General features: G+C 43.8%; 1 protein-coding gene across 2 annotated transcripts in view; it reads right to left on the bottom strand.

The window, feature by feature from the left end:
• Positions 1-23894, bottom strand: part of LOC148506186 (torsin-1A-interacting protein 1-like) — a 62001-nt gene extending 38107 nt beyond the window's left edge. The window contains exons 1-4 of one of the 2 annotated variants that reach the window (XM_088447144.1): positions 23751-23894; positions 5653-5730; positions 4334-4387; positions 2652-2699 (exon numbers count right to left, since the gene is read on the bottom strand). In XM_088447144.1, the coding sequence (XP_088303270.1) occupies positions 2652-2699; positions 4334-4387; positions 5653-5730; positions 23751-23793 (223 nt within the window). In that variant the 5' untranslated portion in view covers positions 23794-23894. Of the gene's footprint in view, positions 1-2651; positions 2700-4333; positions 4388-5652; positions 5731-22898; positions 22979-23750 lie in introns of those variants that run through there. The other variant, XM_088447143.1, reaches the window with a different exon arrangement.
• Between the last annotated feature and the right edge of the window lie 2552 nt (positions 23895-26446).

The following is a 26446-nucleotide window of genomic DNA, read 5'->3' as shown; positions in this document are numbered from 1 at the left end:
TGGCCATCATTCTGTTATGGCGTAGAGGCAAGATGTGTTAGCAGCGTGCTGTCCCAGACTGGTGTCGTTCCTGGGACTTCTGTTACTGGTGTACTCGCCTTATATATCATGAGCGTGCGTGCTTCAGGTGAGCTATTTTAGCTCCAGATTGACCCGTTTTTCGAAGAGGGAATCAAAAAGACGATCTCAGTTTAGGCAGAGTACCTAGTACACCATGGAGTAACCTTCACAGGTTATGATATCAGGCCATTAGATTAAGCTAGGCACCCTTTGTTATAAAGCCAAGGGGAAGCCTGACAGTGGGTAATACCCTGCGCTGCAATGGCGGCACTGTGTCCCGTCAGCCCAGCACCTCTAGCCGGGAATGTGCACTGGCTGAGTAACTGGCCCCTCTCAGAACCGCATAACGCGGTGTTATAGTGCAAACAGGGGTTTAGGCTAGTTCCCATTCTGCTAACAAGTAGCTATGCACAGTAGCTAGCACTATACAGAACTGGAAGGTTTTAAAACCAGCCTATAATGTAGTATATGTGCTGGCACCTATATAAGCCTACAGCACCTGGTATTCCCAGGTGGTCTCCCATCGAAGTACTAACCAGGCCTGACCCTGCTTAGCTTCCAAAATCAGACGAGATAGAGCGTGTTCAGGGTTATGAGGCATAAGCCTGGGGATGGGACGCAATAATGTGCTAACCCTGGTTACGGGTAAGCTATAACCATAAGTTTTGGCCCCAGCAACCAGAACAATGACTAGTACAAGTACTATACATACTATATATCTTTAATTAGGTTAAGCCAGGTGCCCTTTGTTATAGAACCAAGGGGAAGCCATGACAGGGGGGTAACACCCGTTGCTTGCAAACTCCACACAGCTAGGACCACGGTGGGAAGAGAACCCACGACCTCACTGCTGCGAGGCAGCAACGCTACCACTACACTGTCTGGCAAAATGGCGGGACCGTGTCCCGTCAGCACAGCGTATTTAGCTGGGAATACTCCTGTCATACAGTGACGGACATCCCTTTATTTACTGAAGCACTCCCAAAAAGGGGGGGGTCTCGTAGGAGACCAGTGCTAAAGCACTCCCTGCTACAGGTAGTGCACTGAGCTATACTGCTTGTGTGCAGGTAGATACTGCTGCCCATAATAGGGAAGCAGGGGCGCTGTTGTAGTCGCTGGACTGTATGCATTCCTGAATTACCACGCTGTGTGAGCCACTGATATACTCCAGTCAACACAGCGCTACTTGCCCCCGCAGTAAAACCGCATAAAAGCGGAGTAGTTGAAGGTCCAGCCGGTGCCGATAACACGGGAGGAGCGATCATGGCTCCTACACAAGCGAGGGGGGCTTAATCATCATTTGGAGGAGCGGGCATGTAAAGTTGCTCAGCACAGCCAGGAGCTGCGTAACGCAGCGTCTCCTCCTGTTAATAGATGAGAGCTGCTAATCGCTAAGGCAGTGCTGCATTATGCCTAGCCCGAATACTGAAATGGAGGGCCCAGGTCTGTAGCGCGTGGAGTGCGCGCCACCGGAAAGCCTCCTCCCTGTACAAGCACTGCAACAGCGCCCGCACTTCCCTGCAAGAGCTCCTGTTATGGTAGCAGTGGGACGCAGCAGTCTCCCTCCTTGCATATAGGAGTGAGGAGCAGGCTACCACCGCGCTGTCACCAACGTAGAGGGCCTCTTGCTTTATCCATCCCCTCATTTAAATAGGAGAGGGGGAACAGTGGCTAGGCTAAGCCAGAGACCCGGACGCTGACTGCCGAGTGCAGCAGCGGGTCTCATCAGCAGCTCCGACACTGCCTGTTTACTGGCAGGGGGAAGGAGGCTGTGTAACAGCCGCGCAGCGCGCGCTGCCCTGAGCCCAGCATTTTCGCCCACCACTCCAGCTAGTCAGGAGTGGTGGGATATACTTACGGGCTGTTGCGGCCGGGATGCTGGGCTGAGGGGGCGGCGAGGACACGCCGGTGTCAGCAGTGGCGGGTCCTCGCAGGGTCCGATGACTCCATCTGCTGGTGCCCCCTCCTCAGGGTCACCGGACACAGGCTGCAGTAGCCGTGTGGTGCCCTCCCGGCGGCTCCCCCGTAGCAGGCAGACTGTCACAGCAAGCAGTCTGCCTGTCCTCAATGCTTGTTTAAATAAAAAATATGAAAAAGGCTGGAGACAGCCAGATGTGCGACCGGCTCTCTCGGGCACATTCTAAAAACTGGGGCTGATGGGGCATAGAGGGGGAGGAGCCAGTCACACTTTTAGATTATTTAAAGTGCCAGGCTCTGCTCTACCACCGTCTATACCCCACTGTCTTGAACTCCAGTGTCCCCTAGTGGATGAAGGAGAAACAATAATTAGTAAGGAATCAAGCATGTAGTTCATCAACACTCTGATATAGATAGCCATGGATCAAGGAAATGATGAAGGTGGCCCACCGAAGCACAGTAATCCTGGACCACTGAAGGGGCAAGTGACACACTGGCGCTGAGCTCACAACACGAATATTGGTACCTAGTCACAGTTCTATGATCTGATTTTACTCAAACCAGTACGGATTTTATATATATATCTGTTCAGTAACCTCCGTGTTTTCTATTGTGTTGCACTCAACTGTCCAAACCTTGCTGAAAATTAGGCCATGCATTACTAGAATTCTTACCTGATTTAGAGTTGTGTTTGCTGGTGATCCGTCCGTCTTCATTTTTATCTACAGGTAAATTGACATACTATAAATTAATAAGGAGATATGTTGGACATATCAGTTGTATTAACATTTAAACGTTGGCCTAAACAAATATTTTTCCATTGCAGTAGAGGTTCAGAAAAAAACACTTTAATGGATTCTCATTGGCTGAGATGAAAAGTTGGGTGTTTAGAAAAGTAACCATGCTGCCATGTTTACACAGTGTCACTGACTGTTGATGGGGTAGAGCTGTGTGCAACACTACACAGGTTTACAGCTCTCATTATAAGTTATACAGAAGTCTGTGAAAAGAGACAGGACTTTCAGAGAAATACAAGCCATCCAGTACGATAAATTTATACACAGATCATCTCTATAATGCTAAAGTAACACAGGCTATACTCTTTTACCTAGATTAATAGTGATCTGGTTTGGAACACTTAAGAGAATTGATCACCAGGTTTTAAATATATTTCTTCTGTACTCCAGTTTGTCCATAAGAGAACATGTAATACGTTAAGCGAATGAACCTGAAAGAACACTCATTTCTCCTCTGAACGGTGCGAGGACAGTACAAAGACATGCCTATCTGCACAAACTCATCATCAGGTATTTCATTCTACAGTGCAAAGGGCTTTTACTTTTCCTCACTATAAAGTGGGGTACACACTTGGTCTACCCACCGACCGGCCAACCGTCCCGCTGACCAATTTGGTAAGAATACACACCAATCGGCCGTTCGATATGTCTGGCCATACATCACAACTGGGCGGACATTTAAATTTGCCCGCCCAGTTTTGATGGTTCTTGCGGCCAGCACAACGGATCGGTCGGTCGCCCGTACACACTGGCAGATGCACACGATTTATCTACAAGATATATCACATCTGCCTTGACTGACAGCCGACAAAATACATCTGTGAAGGACGTCGTCCTTTATATCGTGTGTACACACAAGCCGATGCGCTGAACTATATAGAGTTTGTCGGCTGTACGGACGATATATATCGTACACTGTGTACCCAATATAATAGAGATAATTTCCAATTTTGATGAGATCTTTCCTTGTCAAGATTTTAAATCCAGAATTTTTTCAAGATGTCTATTACCTGAAACAATATAATATCTAAGAAACACATACTGAGTTTCACAGCTTTGATATAAAAAGTTCACAGAAAACAACATTTCAGAATAGGATCTGCTATTCAGTAAAATGAATGCATAGGTCTGAATACTATAGCAAGGAGCTGTATATTGAGATGTACTTGCTGGAGAGATGCTATTAATTATATCATTTAGTGGGGCTTTGGTTTAATCCAGAGAAGGCGAAGGCCATTGAGGCCCCCAGGCTGCTAACTGAACAGCCAATATGAGTTTTGCCATGTTCCTTTGAAATCAAACAGACTTTTTTGAAGAGACCGTTAGAATGATGGGTCTACAGGCAATACAGTTAAGCGATTAATAGAGGAGAGAAATACTGTAGAAGCTATAAAGGATATTGTAGAAAAATAAGGGATTGTAGATTATAATATTATGAAAACGGTTTTAGTAAAACAGTAGATGCATAAAAAGAGCTGTTCATTATTTTATTGCCCTTTACGTTACCACATATTGCCATAATTTTAGGGAACACTATGTAATGTACTGCAGCTATTTACCTTTTGCATATGATCTGATTGGGCCTCGGACCAAAACATCTGGTTTCCCTTTGTCTGCAGAACAAAAACATTTTGTTACGTCTAAGTTTTGTAACACATTAGTGAGTGTTTTTGTAATACATTAGTGTCTGTTTGATAACATTGTTTCCACGTGCTTATCCCTGGAACTTTCCTGTTTTTTTTCCCCACTATGGGCCGTATTCCATTAGGTGCGAAAAGTCAAAAACTTTTCGCATGCCGGACCTTCCGCCATCATCGCTAGTTTTACCTGTGGAAAAGTATTGCGTGCGTCCCCGCTTTTCCTCGTATTCAATTAGGAATTGGCGAAAACGGCACCCGGCAAATTCGGCCCTGGCGAAAAGTCCTGTCAGAAATGGGGAAAATGCCTGGACTCCCCGAAAAGATGCACTAACATAGGGGATCACAATAGGGGTGTTCTAGTACCCCTAATAAAGCTTTTCTGGGTACTTAATTTTTTTCAAAAGCTTGCGATTAGCGTCTTTGCACAAGTGGTGAAGAATGGCATTAAGCAATATGTTTTCCACAAAATAACTAGTCCCAGAAAATTTGGGGTACATGAAAATGGGTGCTAGCATATTTAAAAGTTGCTAATGTGAAGTTTTAAAAAACGTAAAAAATCCACCTGCCGCAAGCACCTGCAATTTTAAAAACACCTGGGGCATACTTGGGGACCTCCCTGGAGTCTATTTCGCTAGTTTTTATGTTTGTCCCCCCAACTTTGTCCTTTTTCGCTCCCAAAATGAAAGTGTTTTTTTGTGGTGTTCTGAAGTATTTTTTAAACTTTTTTTTTTTTTTTTTACACACTTTACCATTGGGGGGATGTCCCAAGGGTGCTGAGTGGTTTCCGGACATCTGCACCCCAAAACCCCAATTCTGCACTTTCCTTCGACTGCTACTCATAGGCGAAACTTTTTTGCCGGGTTCATTGCATTGATTTTCCACCCCGGTGAAAAGTCTCCACAATTGAATACGGGGATAAGTTTCCGCTGGTGAAATTATGTCATCAGCAAAACTTTTTCGCCGAAAACGGCTTTTTGCACCTAATAGAATACGGCCCTATGCCCTGCTGACAAGAGCTCATTTTCTGAGTACAGTTCCTCTTTTCCACTAACCAAACTATTTAACTAATTTTATCCCTTAACCAGCCCATCCCCAACAAAGACAACACATTCGGCACCAAGACATGGACACTCCCGTTTTAAAATGTGCCAACTCGACTATGCTTTAAGGACAGAACATGCTGGCACTATAAAAGCCATCTGGCCTGCGCCTGATACTAGGTGGGTTGTGTGACTCACCATGAAGGTCCCTGGATCCTGGAAGGGTTTGCAATCGCTCTCGCTGGTCAATATCTGCGTGTTGCACAGAGGGGTTGGCTGTAAGGATGAAAGAAATAATAAGACCCTGCGGAAATGCGGCACAGGCTGAGACCTTATTAGGAGGTAACGGGATTCATTGTGTTCTCTTTGTCTACCAGTATCAGACTCTTCATAGGGGATATGTTCTTAACAGTGACTGCTCCTAAGGGCTTGTAGGAAAACATCATGCTAGACTTAGGAGTCTATTTACTAAGCCTTGGATGGAGATAAAGTACCAGCCAATCAGCTCACAACTAACATGTCACAGGCTGTGTTTGAAAAATGACAGTTAGGAGCCGATTGGCTGGAACCTTATTTCCGTTCACGTTATCTCCATCTAAGGCTTAGTAAATAGACCCCTTAGAGATGCTGGGAAATTTCCTTTTGCTTTGCATAGGCAGGCAGCTAGTGGCCACGTGTTTGTCAGCGAGTGCACAGAAGCAAATCAACAGAGCGCCCAGCCTCTTGCCAATTGGCTCTTTTATAAGCGGAAATCATAGCACTGATCGCACTGGACTTTATTTTTTCTTAACCTTCCATGAACCAGGTGAATAAAATCAACATGGCAAATCATGCAAGGTATCCCATACCTCCTGTTATACTTCACCATAAGTATACTAATTTAGTACGACAGCAATTCCGACTGTCATAACATCGATTCTTGTCCCTTAAGGTATAATAATAAACCAAAATAATGAAAATAGAATAAACTCTTTAATCTTTTAAAAGAAGAAAACAAAAATAAAACTATTTTTATGAACTAAACTTATAAGTTTTCTAGTAACAACTTTTTGGAAAAAGATCTTTGAAAAACATTTGAATCACAATCGTTAGTAAAAATAAAACTTATGAACAATCAGAAGTAATCAAAATAAACTTTGTCGACTCTTGGCTGACATCAAGGCAGGTGCCGAAGCAGATGTGGCAGGAGATACCCACACGCACTTTCCGCACGTGTACTCGCTGTGCTAGCGCTCACCGCACTAAATCGCTGTGAACAAGCAGAACTGGCAAAGTTGCAACTCTAGTTACACGAAACGGCAACTTGACCGCAGAATTTTTTTAAACGTTATAGGTATTTAAATCTTGTTGCAGTATGTAACACCCCACCTTGCTCACCAAAGGTTAACTGAAATGGGTTAGACCTAATTGCCTGGCAAGCCGTGTTTTTTAACCATAGATAACAAATCCACAAGATCTATAAACTCCTGCATGCATTTACATCCAAAATAAGAGCAGTTATCCCTTTACCTGTAAAGAGTAATGCTGGGCATACACTATACAATTATCTGTCTGGTTGGAATGAAAACCTGGTAGTGTATGGGATCAAATGATAATTTAACATTTGCTCATGAACACTGGAAAACAGGCAAAAATGGTTGTTCAGACAAATTAGTTAAAGCAAACATATTTAACCAATTTGAACAATCGTTTTTGTCCATTTTAATGTTTTTGGGATCATATGGTCCAATGTCATTTGCTCCAATACATTACCAGGTGTTCACTCCAACCAGCCAGATTGGACAGATAATTGTATAGCGTATGCCCAGCATAAGAATTTAACTTCTACCGATATTAGAGACCAAATGTCAAGGTTAAAAACATCAGAAGAGCCAGAAGGCCACTTTACATTTTCTGCCGAAATCTGTACGAATATCCTGAATATTCTAAAAGGACAATTGGTACAAATAAGCAAGATAAACAATAAAATCATCCTACAAGGAGAATCAATACAATTACCACTATATACAGGACCAGGGACGTAACTAGAACTTAGTGGGCCCCATAGCAAAATTTTGAAGGGGCCCCCAACTCAGGTCTCAACCAGAGGGCCCTAAGGCGTTAAATTATATATATATAGAATAGTCAATATAGTGACTACTCTACATTATCTATATCCGGAGGGCACCGGAGCCATTGACCATTTGGGGTGAATGCCGGTCCGTATAGCAAGTTTTATATAATATATATATATATATATATATATATATATATATATATAATTATTATTATTATCGTTTATTTATATGGCACCACAAGTGTTCCGCAGCGCCTTACAAAGTACATAAACAAATAGATTGATTTACAGTGACTTACAGTACAGTACAATACATTACAGGACATGGATAATATACATTGCTACATTCACGGCCATAACACCCAGATAAGCAACAATGCAAAGCAATCAAGTGTTAGGTGCCCTGGTAGAGAGTAAGAAGTAGATTAAGGTATAGTAAGAAGATGCACAAGAGGGTAGAGGGCCCTGCTCATAGGAGCTTACATTCTAAGGGGGAGGGACAGACAGACAGGGGTGAAACAGATGGGGTAGGCAGGGAGAGAGGAGTATGTAGCAGCAAGTTAAGATGAGAGCTGGAAGGCTTTGATGAAATAGTGGGTCTTGAGAGCACGTTTGAAGGATTGTAGAGAGGTGGAGAGTCTGATGGGAAGCGGGAGAGAGTTCCAAAGGTGGGGAGCAGCGCGGGCAAAATCTTGTAGGCGGGAGTGGGAGGAAGTAATCAATTGGCATGAGAGGCGGCGTGCATTTGTTGAACAAAGAGGGCGGACAGGAGAGTGAAGGGAGATGAGATCAGAGATGTAAATAGGAGAGGAATGGCTGAGGGCTTTGTAAGTGAGTGTGAGAACCTTAAATTGCGTTCTAAAGGGGAATGGGAGCCAGTGTAGGGCTTGTAGGAGAGGGGAGGCAGATTCAGAGCGTTTTGAGAGGAAGATGAGCCGAGCAGCAGCATTGAGGACAGACTGGAGAGGGGAGAGAAGGGATTTGGGGAGGCCAGATAGGAGAAGGTTACAGTAGTCCAATCTGGAGATGACCAATGAGTGTATGAGGGTTTTAGTGGCATCCTGGGTGAGAAAGGGTCTAATCTTGGAAATATTTTTAAGATGAAAGCAACAGGACTGTGAGATATTCTGGATATGTGGTTTGAAGGAGAGGGAGGAGTCCAAGATAACTCCAAGACAGCGCACTTTGGGGCTAGAGGAGATAGTTGTGCTATCAATTGATAAAGAAATGGTGGGAAGTGTGGTTATGTAGGGGGGAGGGAAGATGATAAGCTCAGTCTTAGACATATTAAGTTTAAGAAATCGCTGGGACATCCAGGAAGAAATGGCAGAGAGACAGTTGGAGACACGAGTGAGGAGAGAGGGAGAGAGGTCAGGGGAGGAAAGGTAGATCTGAGTATCATCAGCATAGAGATGATACTGGAGGTCAAAAGAGCTGATTAGTTCACCTAGTGAGGATGTATAGAGTGAGAAAAGGAGAGGTCCAAGAACAGAACCTTGGGGAACACCCACTGCAAGAGGCTGTGGGGGAGAAGAGGAGTCATGAGAGGAGACAGAGAAGGATCGGTCAGAGAGGTAGGAGGCTAGCCAGGAGAGGGCAGTGTCACGCAGACCAAGGGAGTGAAGGATTTGCAGAAGGAGAGGGTGGTCCACAGTGTCAAAAGCAGCAGAAAGGTCAAGGAGAATGAGCAGAGAGTAGTGGCCCTTGGATTTAGCAGCAAGGAGGTCATTGCTGACTTTTGTGAGGGCAGTTTCAGTGGAGTGGAGAGAGCGGAAACCAGACTGAAAAGGGTCAAGGAGGGAATGAGAGGAAAGAAAGGTGGTAAGGCGCTTGAAAACAACATGCTCAAGAAGCTTGGAAGCAAAAGGGAGGAGAGAGATGGGACGGTAGTTGGAGAGAGTGTTAGAATCAAGGTTTTTGTTTTTAGTATGGGGGATGTTTGAGTGCAGACGGGACAGTGCCTGATGATAGGGAGAGATTAAAGAGGTGGGCAAGATGGGAGCAGGCAGAAGGAGAGAGGTAGCGGAGGAGACGTGAAGGGATAGGGTCAAGGGGGGAGGTGGAAGGGGGGGGGGGACTGGATGAGGGACATGACTTCCTCTCCAGATACAGGGGAGAAGAAAGTTAGAGTCGGGGACAGGGGGACTGGTTGGATATGATGTCCTGACGTATGGAGTTAATTTTAGATGTAAAGTAGGTAGCAAAATCAAGGGCAGAGAGCGAGGAGGGGAGGCGAGGAGGGGGTGGGCGGAGGAGGGAGTTGAAGATGGTGAAGAGACGTTGGGGATTTGAGGACTGAGAGGAGATGAGGTTCTTGAAATATGACTGTTTAGAGAGGGAAAGGGCAGCACTGTATGATGAGAGCATAAATTTGAAATGGAGAAAATCAGCCTTAGAGCGTGATCTTCTCCAATGTCGTTCGGCATATATATATATCTATATTAGGGGTGTGCACCTGCCACTTTTCGTGTTTTGGATCTGGATCTTTCTTCGTGTTTTGGATCTGGATTGGTTTTGCCAAAACCACCCTTCCGTGTTTTGGGTTATGGGTTTTGTGTTTTGGATCTGTATTTTTTTGAAAAAAAGCATAAAAACAGCTAAAATCACAGAATGTGTTGGTTTTTCTGCTCCTATGCTATTATTAACCTCAATAACCTTAATTTCCACTCATTTCCAGTCTATTCTGAACACCTCACAATATTGTTTTTAGGCCAAAAGGTTGCACCGAGGTAGCTGGATGACTATGCTAAGCGACATGAGTGGGCGGCACAAACACGTGGCCCATCTAGGAGAGACACTGCAGAGGCAGACAGGATGGCAGTTTGAAAAACTAGGCCCCAAACAGTACATAATGCAAAGAAAAAAAAGAGGTACAAGATGGAATTGTCCTTGGGAAATTATGTTGTATAAACAGGACATGCACACTTTAACAAACCAATCATTTCAGCGCCAGGGTCTGCCACACGACTGTGGCTGAAATGATTGGTTCGTTTGGGCCCCCACAAAACAACCTGGTAATTAATCTGTCCCTGCACAAACTGGCTCTACAGAGGCAAGATGTCGTCCTCATCCTCCTCTTTCACAGATTCCTCACCCTCTTCAGTGTTGTGTACATCCTCATCCTCACAAAGTATTAATTCGTCCCTGCTGGAATCCACCACCACAGGTCCCTCTGTACGTTCTGGAGGCTGGTCTCGCTTGAAGAGTTGATAATTCATCATCTTCTCCACATTTTGTGGAAGTAACCTCCTACGCCTTTCGCTGACAAGGTTCCCGGCTGCACTAAACACTCTTTTGGAGTACACACTGGAGGGGGGGCAACTCAGGTAAAATAGAGCCAGTTTGTACTGCCAGTACAGGTACGGACTATCTGACATGCCTACTTGGATGCTGACACCGATGTAATCCTTTAACAGACAGACGCACGCTTGTCACTGCTGCTTTGAGGATGCAGGTGCGGCTACAGCCCACACAATTCACAAAGACGGGAAAAAAAAGAATTTTTTTTTTTTGTGGGTGCACTTTGGGAGTTACAGCACCCTTTAACGGACAGGCCAGCCAGCCCTTTACTTATGACACAGGCGCACGCTTGGCGCTGCTCCTTTGTTGATGCACGTGCAGCCACAGTACACACAATTCACAAACACAGAAAATAATTCCTCCACCATTCTGTCAGTGGTGACAGTATCATATGCAGTGACAGTAGACATGTCAGAAATTGTTGGCACGTCCTTCAGTCCGGACCAGATGTTTAAACCGGCCCTTGACTTATGACACAGAAGCACGCTTGGCGCTGCTGCTGTGTTGATGCACGTGCGGCTACTGCGCATACATTTCGCACACAAACACAGAAAAAAAAGAATTGTTTATTTTTTGTGGAGTGCACTTTGGGGGTTACACCACCCTTTAACAGACTTATGGGACACAGGTGCATGCTTGGCGCTGCTCCTTTGTTGATGCACCTGCAGCCACAGTGCACACAATTCACAAACACAGAAAATATTTTTTTATTTTGTTTGGAGTGCACTTTGGGGGTTACAGCACCCTTTAACGGACAAGCCAGTCGGCCCTTTACTTATGGGACACAGGCACACGCTTGGCGCTACTTTGTTGATGCACGTGCGGCCACAGTGCACACAATTCACAAACACAGAAAATAATTTTTTATTTTGTTTGGAGTGCACTTTGGGGGTTACAGCACCCTTTAACGGACGAGCCAGCCAGCACTTTACTTATGACACAGGCGCACGCTTGGCGCTACTTTGTGGATGCATGTGCGGCTACTGCGCACACAATTCACAAACACAGAAAAAAAAAAATTTTTTTTTGCACTTGGGTGGAGCACCCCTGACGGACAGAGCACCCCCTGGACAACACTACAGCACCCCTTAAGGACTGGGACACTGCACAGGACTTTGGAGTGGACACAGCCCCTATGGACAACTGACTGCACAACACAGTCCACCCAGCCCCTATGGACTTTGGAGGAGTGGACACAGCCCCTATGGACAACAGCAGCACAGCACAACACTACACTGCACTGCACTACACTACACAGCCCAGCCAGCCCTAACTCCCACCCTCCCTCCTCACTGTCCACAGCCGAGTGAGAAAATGGCGCCGACGCGGGTACATTATATGGAATCCAAATCCCGCGAGACCCGGAAGGCGGGATGATGACGTTTTGCCTCAATTTCAGATCCGAGTCAGGCGGGTAAAGTCGAGCCTGACTCGGATCGGCCTCGGATCGGGGGGGTTCGGATTTCAGAAATCCGAACACGCTCATCCCTAATAAATAAATAAATAAATAAATATATATATATATATATATATATATATACACACACACACACACACACACACACACACACACACAGTATATAGTGCAAAATCAAATGGCACTCAGGAACCCCTAGCAATAACGAAAGGACGCTATGTACACACACACACATATATATATATATATATATATATATATATGTACACAATGCAGGTGAGCAGCACTCCTTTCCAAATATAATACCAACAGCCGGTGTCCTCCTAGGTATCCATAGTCCGGATCCAACATATAGTAAAGGGTCGCAGGCGGCACTCGGAAATAAATGCCAGTACACAGCTGGTTACTTAAACATCAACGTTTCAAGACTTTAATGGTCTCGTCATCAGGATAAAATACAAACAAAGTCACTGAGTATGGGAGCCCATACTTACAAGGTCTAGGATGACAGCTGCTGGCATGAAGCAATGTATTGCGATCAGTAGACTTACGATATAAACAAGTGCTAAGTTGTCCCTCAATTAGAGTGACCTCAACATCCAAAAAGTTAACTGTATGTACGTCAACCTGATAAGTAAACTTAATAGGACTAGTGGTATCATTATGCTGTTGGATAAAATCGACCAACTGCTGTTTCGATCCTGACCAAATCATAAAAATATCGTCAATATATCGACAGTATGTTACAATATACGCTCTTATATCTGGGTTATTTTAAAAAATCTCATTTTCAGCAACAAGCATAAAAGAGTTAGCGTAAGCAGGGGCCACATTCGACCCCATTGCGCATCCAGATACCTGCAAAAGGAATTTTCCATTATGTAGAAAGAAGTTATGAGTCAGAACCATTTCCAATAATTCCAAAAATAACTCCACTTGAGGACCCTTGTAATTTTCATTATCGACAATCAAATTTCTTACTGCGCTAATTCCGTCCCGATTAGGGATAATAGTATACAGATTTGAGATACCGATACTACACAATAAACACTCTGATGATACCCTGCCCACCAAATTCAACTTCTTTAAAAAAGTTGTGGTGTCAAGAATAAACCCAGTAGTAGCGGTAATGCATGGCTGTAATATAGCATCAAGATAAGTAGACAATGCCTGAAACAATGAGCCCCTTGCCGCTACAATCGGACGCCCCGGAGGGCTAGTAACCGACTTGTGAATTTTAGGCAATGTGTACATCACCGGTACCACTGGATTGGCAGGAACCAAAGCACATTTCAGATCTTCAGAAATATGACCATCACACACTGCTTCAGTTAACACTGTAATTAATTCATTCCGGAAACTTACAGAAGGATCACCTGGTAACAATCTATGGCCCTCATTCAGAGCCGTACGCTCTGAGCAGAGCGCACGCTCTGAATGAGGGCCGGGCTCCATTTTCATGGAGCGTCCTCCTGGACGCTCGTATAGCTGTGGGTCACCACCCACAGGCTATACGAGCGTGCATTGTGATGGTCGCGATGGTCGAGACCATCGCGACCATCGAATTTGCGAGCCGGAGCCTGCGGTTGAGGTTTTCAACCGCAAGCTCCGGAGTGATTTTGGCTCTATCAGAGCCAAAATCACTCCCACTGACATCACTAGTGATGTCAGTGGGCCGGCTTCTGACGGGAGGCGTTCCCTTAGGAACGCCTCCGTCACGGAGGCACGCCCCCGGCACGCCCACCAAAGGGGGCGTGCTGTCAATCAACATTGACAGCACGCCCCCTTTGATCGGACACAACGAGCGAAGGACTTTCCTTCGCTCGTCGCGTCTGGCGCATGCGCACGACGGAGCTCCCTCCGTCGTGCGCATGCTCAGTCCATAACATCGACCCACTTGCGAGCGGACAGCCGATCGCGAGTGGGTCTGAATCAGGCCCTATATACATTACTATCAGACAACTGTCGATAAATTTCAGATTTGTAGGTATGAAGGTCCTGAACCACTATTGCACCGCCCTTATCGGCGGGCCGAAAAATAATATCTGTATACCCCATTAAGCTACGTAAAGCATCACGTTCTAGTTTTGACAGGTTTTATCGAGATATATTCCTATTGTTGCCTATTTGTTTAATCATCATGTCAACATTGCTGTCAACCATACGGGAAAAAGTTCGTATCGATCCATTGTTTGAGACAGGTTCAAAGGAACTCTTCTTTTGTAATCTCTGTCCTTGATGAGGAATTTCACTTGATGCCCGTTGCTCCCGAACCTGATCACTTTTAGATCCTTTAAAATGTTCCTGTAGTTTTAATTTACGGGTTAATTTATATTTTTCTACTTCCCATGAGAGCTCATTTATAGAAGTGGTAGGTACAAATGAAAGGCCCTTGCCTAAGGACTGAAATAGAATTGGGGGTATCCCATACTCACAATTTATTCGGGCAGTACGGATTTGTAGTGACAGAAAAAAGGCTGAGTATCATATCAATGAGATGGTTAATAAATTTATAGAACGGGGTTATAATTATGAGGGCCTCATTAAGGCCAAGAATAGAGCATTATCTCTCTCAAGGGAACAGTTGTTCACTAAGAAAGTAAAGGATGAGACACAAACTTATATACCCTGGGTGACCATTATCATCCCCTTAGTACCAAGATTAGTAAGATCACTAAAAATTTGTGGCCTATAGTACAATCAGATCCTGCACTTACAGAATAAGCGTTTAATGCCTTGCTATTCTAGAGGACGGAATATAAAGGATATGATCATGCGTACTGATATTACCGAAATGTGTATGAAACAGCTCTACCTCTAGCTTTTTGTCTTTAAAACCAGGTTGCTTTAGGTGTTTGAACTGCCTTACATGTCGCTATATGAGCACAGGCAGTTCATTTAGACATCCTCTCAGTGGTAGATTATTGAACATTAAATATAGATTGACTTGTCTTACCAAATTTGTGATTTATTTAATTACTTGTCCTTGTGGACTTAGCTATGTTGGGAAGACGGAGAGGACTATAAGAGAACGGATGGCCATTCATCGTTCGGCTATTAAAGCAGCCTTAGAGAATGGTTATAGTGACCAGCCTGTGGCCAGGCATTTTTTAAATATGAAACATGGTCTTTCTACTTTACGCTTTATTTTGATAGACCATATTCCTGCCTCTATACGCAGGGGCGATCGGTCTGGTAAGCTTCTGCGCTGTGAAGCTCGGTGGATCCATAGGCTGGGAACACTATCACCTAGAGGCTTAAATGAAAGCCTAGGATTACACTGTTTTGTATAGATTACACAGGCTATAACTGCTTCTGATTATTATTGTATTCTACTAGTATGAACAGCATTGATTTATGATGGATTAGAGCTGTTTATTTTCTATAATATTCGATATAGCATACTGCATGGGCCTTATGATGACGTTTTCACTATATGTTATTATTGTTACCTAGGCGACGGGTCTCCCGGACATGACGTCATGTGTATGCTCCTGTGGGGAGGTACGGCGTCTGTGGTGCACGAGGTGACGGTGTTTGGTATATAAGGTCAGTGACTTGGTTTGTATTTTATCCTGATGACGAGACCATTAAAGTCTTGAAACGTTGATGTTTAAGTAACCAGCTGTGTACTGGCATTTATTTCCGAGTGCCGCCTGCGACCCTTTACTAATATATATATATATATATCTATCTATACACACATATATATATGCACACACAGTACATGTGTATATATCAACACATATATAGTGTTCCTTCTAGCTCCGGCGGGAAGCAGGGCGCCGGAGCTAGAGAGGGCATGCACGCGCGCCGACCGAGAAGGGGGCGTGGTCATCGAAAAAGGGGGCGTGCCCGGCACTTACGGGCATGCCCCCAAGCCCTGCAGGGAGGGGGGAGAGGGAGAGGGAGAGGGAGAGGGAGAGGGAGAGGGAGAGGGAGAGGGAGAGGGAGAGGGAGAGGGAGAGGGAGAGGGAGAGGGAGAGGGAGAGGGAGAGGGAGAGGGAGAGGGAGAGAGAGAGAGAGAGAGAGAGAGAGAGAGAGAGAGAGAGAGAGAGAGATGGATTTCCCGGAAGGAAGGATGCACTCGCCATTCAGTATATCATCTCCAACTTTATTCGTTATGCAGCTTGATTAGAAGGATATGATTATGGTCGACGTTTCGGTACACATCTGGACCTTTTTCAAGACCTCAATACAATCATATAACATGAATGTTGTATTCAGACAATATTGTTATACATCTGTGGAGAATAAAAAAAAAAAAAAAAAAAGAAAAACCCAAAATAACCTGTCTATCAGGCTCCTGTAAATCCCAAGTGCTACGATAGGTCAAGAATATATCAATGTATAAATATCCAAAGTGTGGATCAACACCACACCAGAGTGCAATAATTCTATAAAACTACCAATTTGCCAGTGCTCCCAGCATGCAGACTGTCAAATTATATAATATTGGAATACCTCTAAACACTTTCAGCGACGGTGGGGTTAAGATAGTGTCAAAGAAATTACATCCCAAATGAGGCAAATAAGTACACGGTCCAAGCTAGACCATCAGACCTAGAAGTTCAACATAATGGTAATCTTGTGTAAGACCAACAAGACATACATGACAAGGGTATAATCAAGGCATCAGACAGTATGCGCCAAATAACTTACCCCAAACTGTATATACATATGGTATGCTGTCACTAGCCGAACGCCGCCGCGGGTACAGGCTTGTACCCTCGTGGATATAATACCTCATACTCCGTCGTGGCTAAAAAGCCGTCCAACAGGAAGTGGTCATCATCTGTCTTACTTCCGCGTGTCAGGATGACACGCACGCCGCGTGTAGGCAGCAGGAACTCGCGATCATGTGACTTTTCAGTCACATGGTAAATGGGATAATGTAGCGCATAGAGAGATGTTACAGGAACCTGATATGACTGACAGTCTGTCAGTACACTGATATAACAATACAAAAATTAATAGACTGCATGGACATTAACATTTACATCACTGAAAAAACTATTACAAACACTAAATGAATATAGTAAGGAATAGCTCATACTGCCTGACTATTTAATCAGTTGGCCAGACTGTATGTATGTATTGATTAGATAGGAGACTCAAAATACACCCCTAGGTGAAACAGGGTTCGTATGATTTTAGTACCAACCAAATATAAAAATAATATATAAAAAAATAAAAAATAATACATAATAAAAAAAATAATAAAAAATAAAAAAAGAATAAAGGAATAGAACTACAAAAACACTCCTAGAGGATTGTGCTCATTGAGTGCTCGAGGCATCACTGTGTCAAGTTTATATATCCAAAAACTTTCTCTTCTTTTTAAACGTAGGATCCGATCATGCCCAACATCTGGGGGAATCCAATCAATTAATTTGCAACGTAAAGAAGCAGCTGGATGTAATTTTTCAACAAAATGTCTGGCCACAGGCTTATCACTTTTACCCATTTGTAGAGCTGCCCTAATGGATGCTCGGTGATTGGCCATCCTATCTCTGAATCTCCGGGTGGTCAGGCCCACATAATAGAGGCCACAAGGACATATGATATATATCAGATGGTCCAAAGCACAGTGTAATCTGTACTTAATGGGAATCTTAGTACCCAAATGAGGATGTGGAAAGGTGGGCCCTACTACCATGGATGCACATGTTATGCGACCCCACAGGAGTAGCTACCTGGTCTTAATAGTAATACATTTGATACCTCACTCTTTTTACCTGGATATGTAGTTGGCCTCATCAGCACCTGTCTTAGTTTCGGGCCACGGCGGTACGCCATCATTGGTGGTGGCATGTGTTGAAAAGGAAGTGTTTTATCACTTTGTAATATGGGCCAAAATTTTTTAATAGATTTTTGAGTCCGACCAGCATTACCATCAAAGGTAGTGGTGCAGATCATCCGTTGCTCCTTAACTGCTTTAGGGGTCACCTTGTCAGAGACACTACTGAAGATACAATAGGCTTTTCTGAGACATCTAGACAATGTTGATGGCCGATATCCTCTGTCAAGAAATCTAGTATTCATTTCCCTCAACTGTAGTTCTCTCATTTCAGTTGAGGTGTTAATCCGCATAACTCTCAAGAATTGTGATACCGGCAAATTGTCCTTTAAGGCTGTAGGGTGATGGCTGGTGGGCAATAAAGCCAGGTTCCTATCGGTTGGTTTCCAAAATAATGATGTAACCAGTTTCCCATCAATCAAACTAATATTGACATCTAAAAAATTAATAGATCTATTAACAGATTCAAAAGTGAAGCGTATGGGACTTACTAATGTATTTAGATCATTAACCATCTGTTTTAAACCATCGGATGAGCCACGCCATATCAAAAAAATATCGTCAATAAATCGTCTGTAAAAAACAATATGTTCTCCATATTGTGAAATAATATGTTCTCTCTCATACTTGGCCATAAAAAGTTTAGCGTATGATGGTGCTAGATTCGAGCCCATCGCCGTCCCGGATATTTGTAAATAGAATTTATCCTTATATTGGAAATGATTTTCACATAATACTAAATTTGCCAGTTCAATCAAGAATTCAGTGGGTATGCGCTTGGATGTACGAACCATCAATGCTTCTCTCAGAGATTCTAGGCCTTCCTGATGTGGGATGACCTTGTACAATGACTTGACGTCCATGGTTGCTAATATAACATCATTCAGTTCTTTTACTTTACCCAATAGATATAATAAATGTCCCGTGTCTTTAAGGTAAGTATCATTTTGACTCGCTAGGGGTTGCAGTTCATTATCAATAAATATAGCTAAAGGCTGTAAGACCGAACCTTGTGCAGAAATAATTGGTCTGCCAGGTGGTTTGACAACAGTTTTATGGATCTTGGGTAATGTGTATAATATGGGGCAACGTGGTTTGTCTACCGTAAGAAATTGAAATTTATCATCATCGATCCAACCTTGTGCCAGAGCAGTTTGTAATCTAGTGTCAACTGACGCCTTAATCCTATCGACTGGTTTCATAACCACATTATGATAAATCTTATCATCAGCCAACTACAGCATGATTTCAGCGTCGTAGTCGACCCAATCTTGTACCACCACCGCTCCACCCTTATCAGCAGGTCTAATAACAAGATTAGGGTTTTCAACAGGGGATTGCAGTGCCTGCTCTTCCATAGTGGTTAGATTGTTGTATATTCTTGGTACATCATGGGATTTAATTTCATTAGTAACCATACGAATAAATGTCTTGAGACTAGCGTTGTTGGTTGGAGGATCGAATGTAGATGGTCTTTTACATTTTTTTAATCATACTTGAAGTATTTCCTTTATTACAAAAAAAATCTTTTAATCTTAACGTTCGCCCAAATTTATACATGTCTACCGTTCTCTTAAAATCACTATGTCTATATGTCGGGACATATGAGAGGCCTTTAGCTAGCACACTTAGTTGGTTCTCGTCAAGAATCTGACTCGATAAAATAAAAACAGAATTTAAATCCGTCGTCCCCTTCACCTTCTCCTTGTGACCACCCCTCCGCGGGTGCGGTCTGCGATTCTTACGTCGTCTATACTGGGAGCAATGTACTCCTGATTCAGACCTGAATCTAAAAAATGGTCACCAGATTTCTGTGACTCAAAGTTGGCATCAGTGTCCGAGGTTGAAATCGATGACCCAGATTCAAAGGGAACACGCGGAATCCTTCTACGTTTTGTCAAATACCCCTGTTGTCCAGATCTGGGTTGGTTGTTATCGCCCATTAACCACCGATAAACTGTGTGTTTTTGGTAGTCTAAAGTGACTACATCAAGTTTCTTCCATTTAAAGGAGGTTAAATCTCTTTTATAATTCTCAACTTGTGTCTGCAATCTCTCAAGCCAATTAGTGCCTTTATCTTCGCTTAATGTAGGTAACGTAACAATATTAGCTTGCTCGATTTCAATCAAAACCTTCTTCAATTCACTGCCAACCTCCTCTATTACAAGGACCATCAAATCTAATGAACATTTATTTAACACTGCGCACCACCTGCTACAAAACACAGGGATATTTCTACCCAATGTTGGAACATTGTGGATTCTGAATCCTCGTGGTATTTGTTTCCTGCGATGATATTCAGAGAGAAATTGTCCATGTAATTGTAGATCAATTTCTCTCCTCTGAAGCCTCAATACTCTATGAAACAGATCGGCACATGTTTCAGCTGGCAAAGTGTTGAAATCTAATTTATCAAATAATACTTTACTGATTTCGTCATCAGTAAAAGAAATCGCCCCACTTTCCGCTTGGGAAAGGAGTCCCTCATCTAGTAGGCCTGAGCCTCCATATGCCATGACAGAGCAATTTACTATTGGTATAATATAGGTGAAAATGTACGCAAAAAGAGTGAAAGTTTTAAATATGGATGGATATACCACACCTATTAGTACTAATCAATATAACATGTATTATGGAAACAAAAATAAAAAATATATATAAAAAAAGACATATAACAACACAATTATAATATGTGACTTTCAATGCAGACTGTAAATAAATGCAGACTGTAGATAAATCAGACTGTCAAATATGTTATAATGACTTAATCAATCGTCACAGAAAAAACATCTACATATATATTCTTATTGGGTGTCAGGAAAGGTATAAATGACTCCAGTCAATGATACCCAAACTATTACAAGTAGTCCTGCACTCTCAATCAACAATTGTCAATATAGGGGTGCTTCCAAGGACCCTAAGGTCCCAAACAACAGACATGGATTTCCCGGAAGGAAGGATGCACTCGCCATTCAGTATATCATCTCCAACTTTATTCGTTATGCAGCTTGATTAGAAGAATATGATTATGGTCGACGTTTCGGTACACATCTGTACCTTTTTCAAGACCTCAATACAATCATATAACATGAATGTTGTATTCAGACAATAATGTTATACATCTGTGGAGAATAAAATAAAAATAAAAAATAAAAATAAAAAATAACCTGTCTGTCAGGCTCCTGTAAATCCCAAGTGCTACCATAGGTCAAGAATATATCAATGTATAAGTGTTTAGAGGTATTCCAATATTATATCATTTGACAGTCTGCATGCTGGGAGCACTGGCAAATTGGTAGTTTTATAGAATTATTGCACTCTGGTGTGGTGTTGGTCCACACTTTGGATATTTATACATTGATATATTCTTGACCTATCGTAGCACTTGGGATTTACAGGAGCCTGATAGACAGGTTATTTGGGGTTTTTCTTTTTTTTTTTTTTTTTATTCTCCACAGATGTATAACATTATTGTCTGAATACAACATTCATGTTATATGATTGTATTGAGGTCTTGAAAAAGGTCCAGATGTGTACCGAAACGTCGACCATAATCATATCCTTCTAATCAAGCTGCATAACGAATAAAGTTGGAGATGATATACTGAATGGCGAGTGCATCCTTCCTTCCGGGAAATCCATGTCTGTTGTTTGGGACCTTAGGGTCCTTGGAAGCACCCCTATATTGACAATTGTTGATTGAGAGTGCAGGACTACTTGTAATTATATATATATATATACATATACATACACACACACACACATAGACAGGTTGTGACACAGAACAAGAAGAGAGCACTATGTGGATGCACTTACACATTCCTTTCTCTCCACAGAAGAAGTCAACCTCTTAGTGGGGCCGGGGCGGGCTGCGGCTGTGCCCTGCCTTCTTCCCGCCTCCTCCTTCCCTGCAGCCTGGCCAGCAAGTGGGAGCCACAGGTTGCAGCTGCCCATCCTATTGGACAGCTGAGCCGTCGCTCAGCAGTTCAACCCCGCACTGCTCTGCGCGGTGCTGACGGCTGTCACTGACTGACTGCTGTGAGTGTGGTGTGCTACGCTGTAGACCGGATCGGTAATAGAGATCCGATCTGTGGTGGGGGGGGACTCTTAGAGAGGGGGGCCCGGGGGTACTTACTCCCCAGGTCCCCTCCCCTTAGGCAACACTGCAGCAGGGACCAGCATGCTGTCCACTCGCCCCATTGTTAATACGGCCCTGAGTGCAGGGGGTTCTTTGCTGGGCCGGCGGGCTCCCTAAGCCGCCGGGCCCCATAGCAACCGCACCCCCTGCACCCTCCATAGTTACGCCACTGTACAGGACACTGCACCACAAAGGTAAGTTCTCTATAACTACTTATTTCTACAGGTCAAACTGAAAACTAAAAACACATCCACAGTGTTGCGTCATTTAAAATACCCCCACGAAAAAAAAAAATATGGAGCGTAGTTCAAGATCTACAAACTGATGCGTGCAATAGAGCCATTTACATCCAAAATAAGAGCAGTTATCCCTTTATCTGTATTCATTGTGTTGTCTTTGTCTACCAGCATCAGACTCTACATAGGGGATATGTTCTTAACAGTGACTGCTCCTAAGGGCTTGCAGGAAAACATCACATTTTTTTATGTATTTTTAATAGACTCTGACTATGTTACAGATAGGCTGGAATTTAGGCGTGATAAACCACAATTATCACGACCAAAAAATGTTCAATTGAATAGCGACTAAATTTTATCACAGCTAAACACGTTTATCACGGGAAAAAACACAACAAAAAAAACAATTGAATTCCCTCCCGATTGTCTGCCAATGTATATAGGCCCATCACAAGAGATAATAGAGAGTATATTAATATACACAGTGGGCCTCTTACTTTGTCTTAAACATAGATCGCATTGTTCTCGCCCTGAAACACCCATTCCTGACCCTCCAACATGACCCGTTACAAATTGCTCTGCTCCTGGACTTCCCACCTAATTTACGATGGCAGACACCTGTGTTGAAAAACACCTGTCTCATCAATTACCTAGGTCAAACACAGGTGTCTGCAATCATACATTAGATGGGAAGCCCAGCGGCAGAATAATTTGTGTGGGGTGGAACGGGTCATGTTGGATGGTTGGCTATTCCACAGAATGGCAGAAGATTTGTCCGACTTAGAAAAGGACATAGATGTGCCTTACATTACCATTGTCATGGTCCCTCAAACTGACTAGAACATGATTTCATTGCAATATGAAGAATTACAAGAATGATACAGAATTCTGTTTTATTTTACGGTTGGACAGCATTAATATCGGGACAATGCCAGTGTGAAATCTCTAAAACCAGGGACTTTGAATGCATACTGAACAAGGCATTTTTACAGAGCTACAGAACCCTTCTGGCACCTATAAATAACACTTCCTCATAAGAACTACGACAGGGCTGTAAAACTAATGCCCCCATTACTCTGTGTTAGAAAGCTGAATAAATGCTAACTTAAGTAAACAGAGCTGATGTCAGTCATGAAAATGCAATAAATGCTTAATTAAAACTGGTGATGTGATATTATTATAACCACATAGCAGGGTGTAGATGTAAATGACAGGAACAGAAACTCTGGTGGAGAAATAGTTTCGATTTCCCCACTGCAACTAGCGCGCTCTACCGCGTTTCCAGATCAATGGAACAATGCTGGGAGATATGCTGGTACTGATCCCACGGGCACGGGTACCCCACTCACCGGCTTTTGCCATATTCCGAGTCATCATCTTCCCCTCTTCCATGTCTCACTATCAGCGGTAACGTCGGCCACACCAGGACTGCACGGGTATATTCCCTGTTACTTCCTGGGTAGGAAATTATACAGTGGGGATAGGTTTCCGGGGGACAGTTAATCGTGCTACACCGGGAATGAAGCCGCGGTACACCCTTCACCAGCCAGTTCCGGTGTGCACTGTCCAATATTATGATCTGTAGATCAAAATAAGAAACCAGATCCGTAGTTTCTATTATTTGGTGGTGGTGATATCATTGTAATTTATATGCCAGCTAAGCTGCGGTACATTCTGGTGTCAGTAAGCACACAGTAGAAGAGAGCATTATGTACATCAGTTTCTAAGCGTCCCTCTTTAGCTGCCTGTATTGGGAGATATCTGGTATTGTTGCTTCATCCATGATAAAGTACCTCGGGATTTTTAATTTATTTATTTATTTTGCTCTAGCCATTAATGTGCAGCACAGATGGTGTAATGGTTAGCATTACTTCCTCACAACACTGAGGTCGTGAGTTCACTTCCCACTATGACCCTAATGGTGCGTATACACAGGGCCAGATTAAGGTCGTGGGGGCCCTGATTAAATGTGACGAACTGGGGGTATGCGCAATGGGGACCTTCTGCAGAGCCCCCAGTAGTGTCAGTGCCCACAGTGGTAGTTCCCCGTATGCAGAGCCCACAGTAGTGGTGCCCTTTATGCAGTGCCCTCTATGCAATACTCCCATTAGTAATGCCTCCTGTGGTAGTGTCCCCAATAGTAATGCCCCCTGTATACAGTTAATGCCCCAGTAGTAATACTCCTGTGTTGTGCTCCCAATAGTAATTCCCCCAGTAGTCATGCCCCCTGTGTGTGCCCAACAGTAATGCCCCCAGTAGTAATGCTCCCTCTGTAGTAGTGCCCCTAGTAGTAATGCCCCCCCCGAGTAATGCCCCTAGAAGTAATGCCAACCCCCCGAGTAATGCCCCCAGTAGTAATGCCCACCCCCCTGAGTAATGCCCCCAGTAGTAATGCCTACTCCCCGAGTAATGCCCCAATAGAAAACCAGCTTGCACAAAAAAAAAAGCTAATACCATAAGCCCCGCCCCTGCGTCCTCTGCCATCCACGTCCAGTCCGCTCGGCTGCTCCTCTGCACAATGGTAGAGACGTCATGACGTCCTTCCCATAGTGCACTGTGTGAGCTGGAAGCCGGAGCTCATGAGTCTCCTCTAGCCCACTTTAACCCCTGTCTTCCCCCTGTTAATCCAGCCCTGCTAGACATGCAATTGTTCTCCATCTAGTGCAGTGAATAATGTGCCCACACTGAACATGCCCAACCTGTCATTATCGGCATGTTCAGGCAATGACAGATGTCAAAACGACCAGCAGGAGCGCGCATCGCTAGTCATTTTCGAAATTTTACTGGACGATTAATGAGCGATTGAACGATGTTGTAATCGTTCAATCGCTTATTTTAATCGTTTAGTGTGTACGCGCCTTAACTGTGTGGAGTTTGTATATTCTCCTGTGCTTGCGTGGGTTTCCTCCGGGTACTCTAGTTTCCTCCCACACTCCAAAAATATACTGGTTGGTTAATTGGCTCCCAACAAAAAATAACCTTAGTGTGTGTGTATGTGTACATGTGGTAGGAATCTCCACTGGGGATGGACTGATGTGAATGGACAAATATTCTCTGTAAAGCGCTGCAGAATATGTGTGTACTGTATAAATAACTGCTAATAAATTAAGGGGCTGATGATGCCACAGAAGTCTGTTTTACTGCCTATGCCAATGTGAGTTTCCGCAGGGCTAATGCGAGGACTTGTGCGGCTCCCCCCACTGTAACTCCACCAGCTTCATGCTAGGTGCAAGAAATCTGCCTGACACAGTCTTCCCTGCCCCGTTCATACGGAACGCTAGCTTCATGCCCACTACACTCCCGCAAGACAGAACAGCTCCATGCGATCGCATTGTTCTCTCCCTGGAACACCTATTCCACAGAAAGGCAAAACTGGCGAAAGATTTGCAAAAATTATTTCATACATTTGCATCTGTGCATATGCTGTGACTCGCTATTTACGTCCGTGTGACCCATCCTACTCAGAATCAGCCCCTACAGGTCCATTACATAAACAGTACTAATGCTGTTTTGTGATGTGATATGCCTATGCTTTGTGCAAGTGCTCCTAATCTTAAGCGATTGGAGTTCTTGGACATGATTTAGGCAACAATGGTGGTAAAACATTTTGCACATGACGATCTGAGGAATTTAGCAGCTTGAGGCCACTCCTTACTTTTTACTTTCCAGTTTCACCTCACTTTTCTTTTACAAAAATTGTTACTTGTGATAAAGACAGAAGACATGAAGAGATGTGAGACTATCTGTAAAGACAGTAGCAGTAAATGTAATGGGAAGAGTTTGCTGTATCGAGGCTGCATGTTTTCTGAAGAATCTGCCTAGGAGCTGACTGGTTATTTTGGGCGGAATCGGTATGTAATGCCGGCGGATCAAATACAGAAAGCGGCAGCCCGACGCGTCGAAATCCCCACAGCAGGAGGTAAGTACCCTAACCCTCCCTTAGTGCCTAACCCTTACCCCTCCTAGTGGTTCCTAACCCTGACCACCCCTTTCCCTACACTAACCCTCTCGGGGGGTGCCTAACACCAACTCTCCCCGGGGGTCC

The sequence above is a fragment of the Taudactylus pleione genome, unplaced genomic scaffold (assembly GCF_031769625.1).
Source record: "Taudactylus pleione unplaced genomic scaffold, aTauple2 ptg000421l, whole genome shotgun sequence".
Classification (NCBI taxonomy): domain Eukaryota; kingdom Metazoa; phylum Chordata; class Amphibia; order Anura; family Myobatrachidae; genus Taudactylus; species Taudactylus pleione.
The sequence above is the reverse complement of the archived record's forward strand: the minus strand, read 5'-3'. Positions and strand labels throughout refer to the sequence as shown.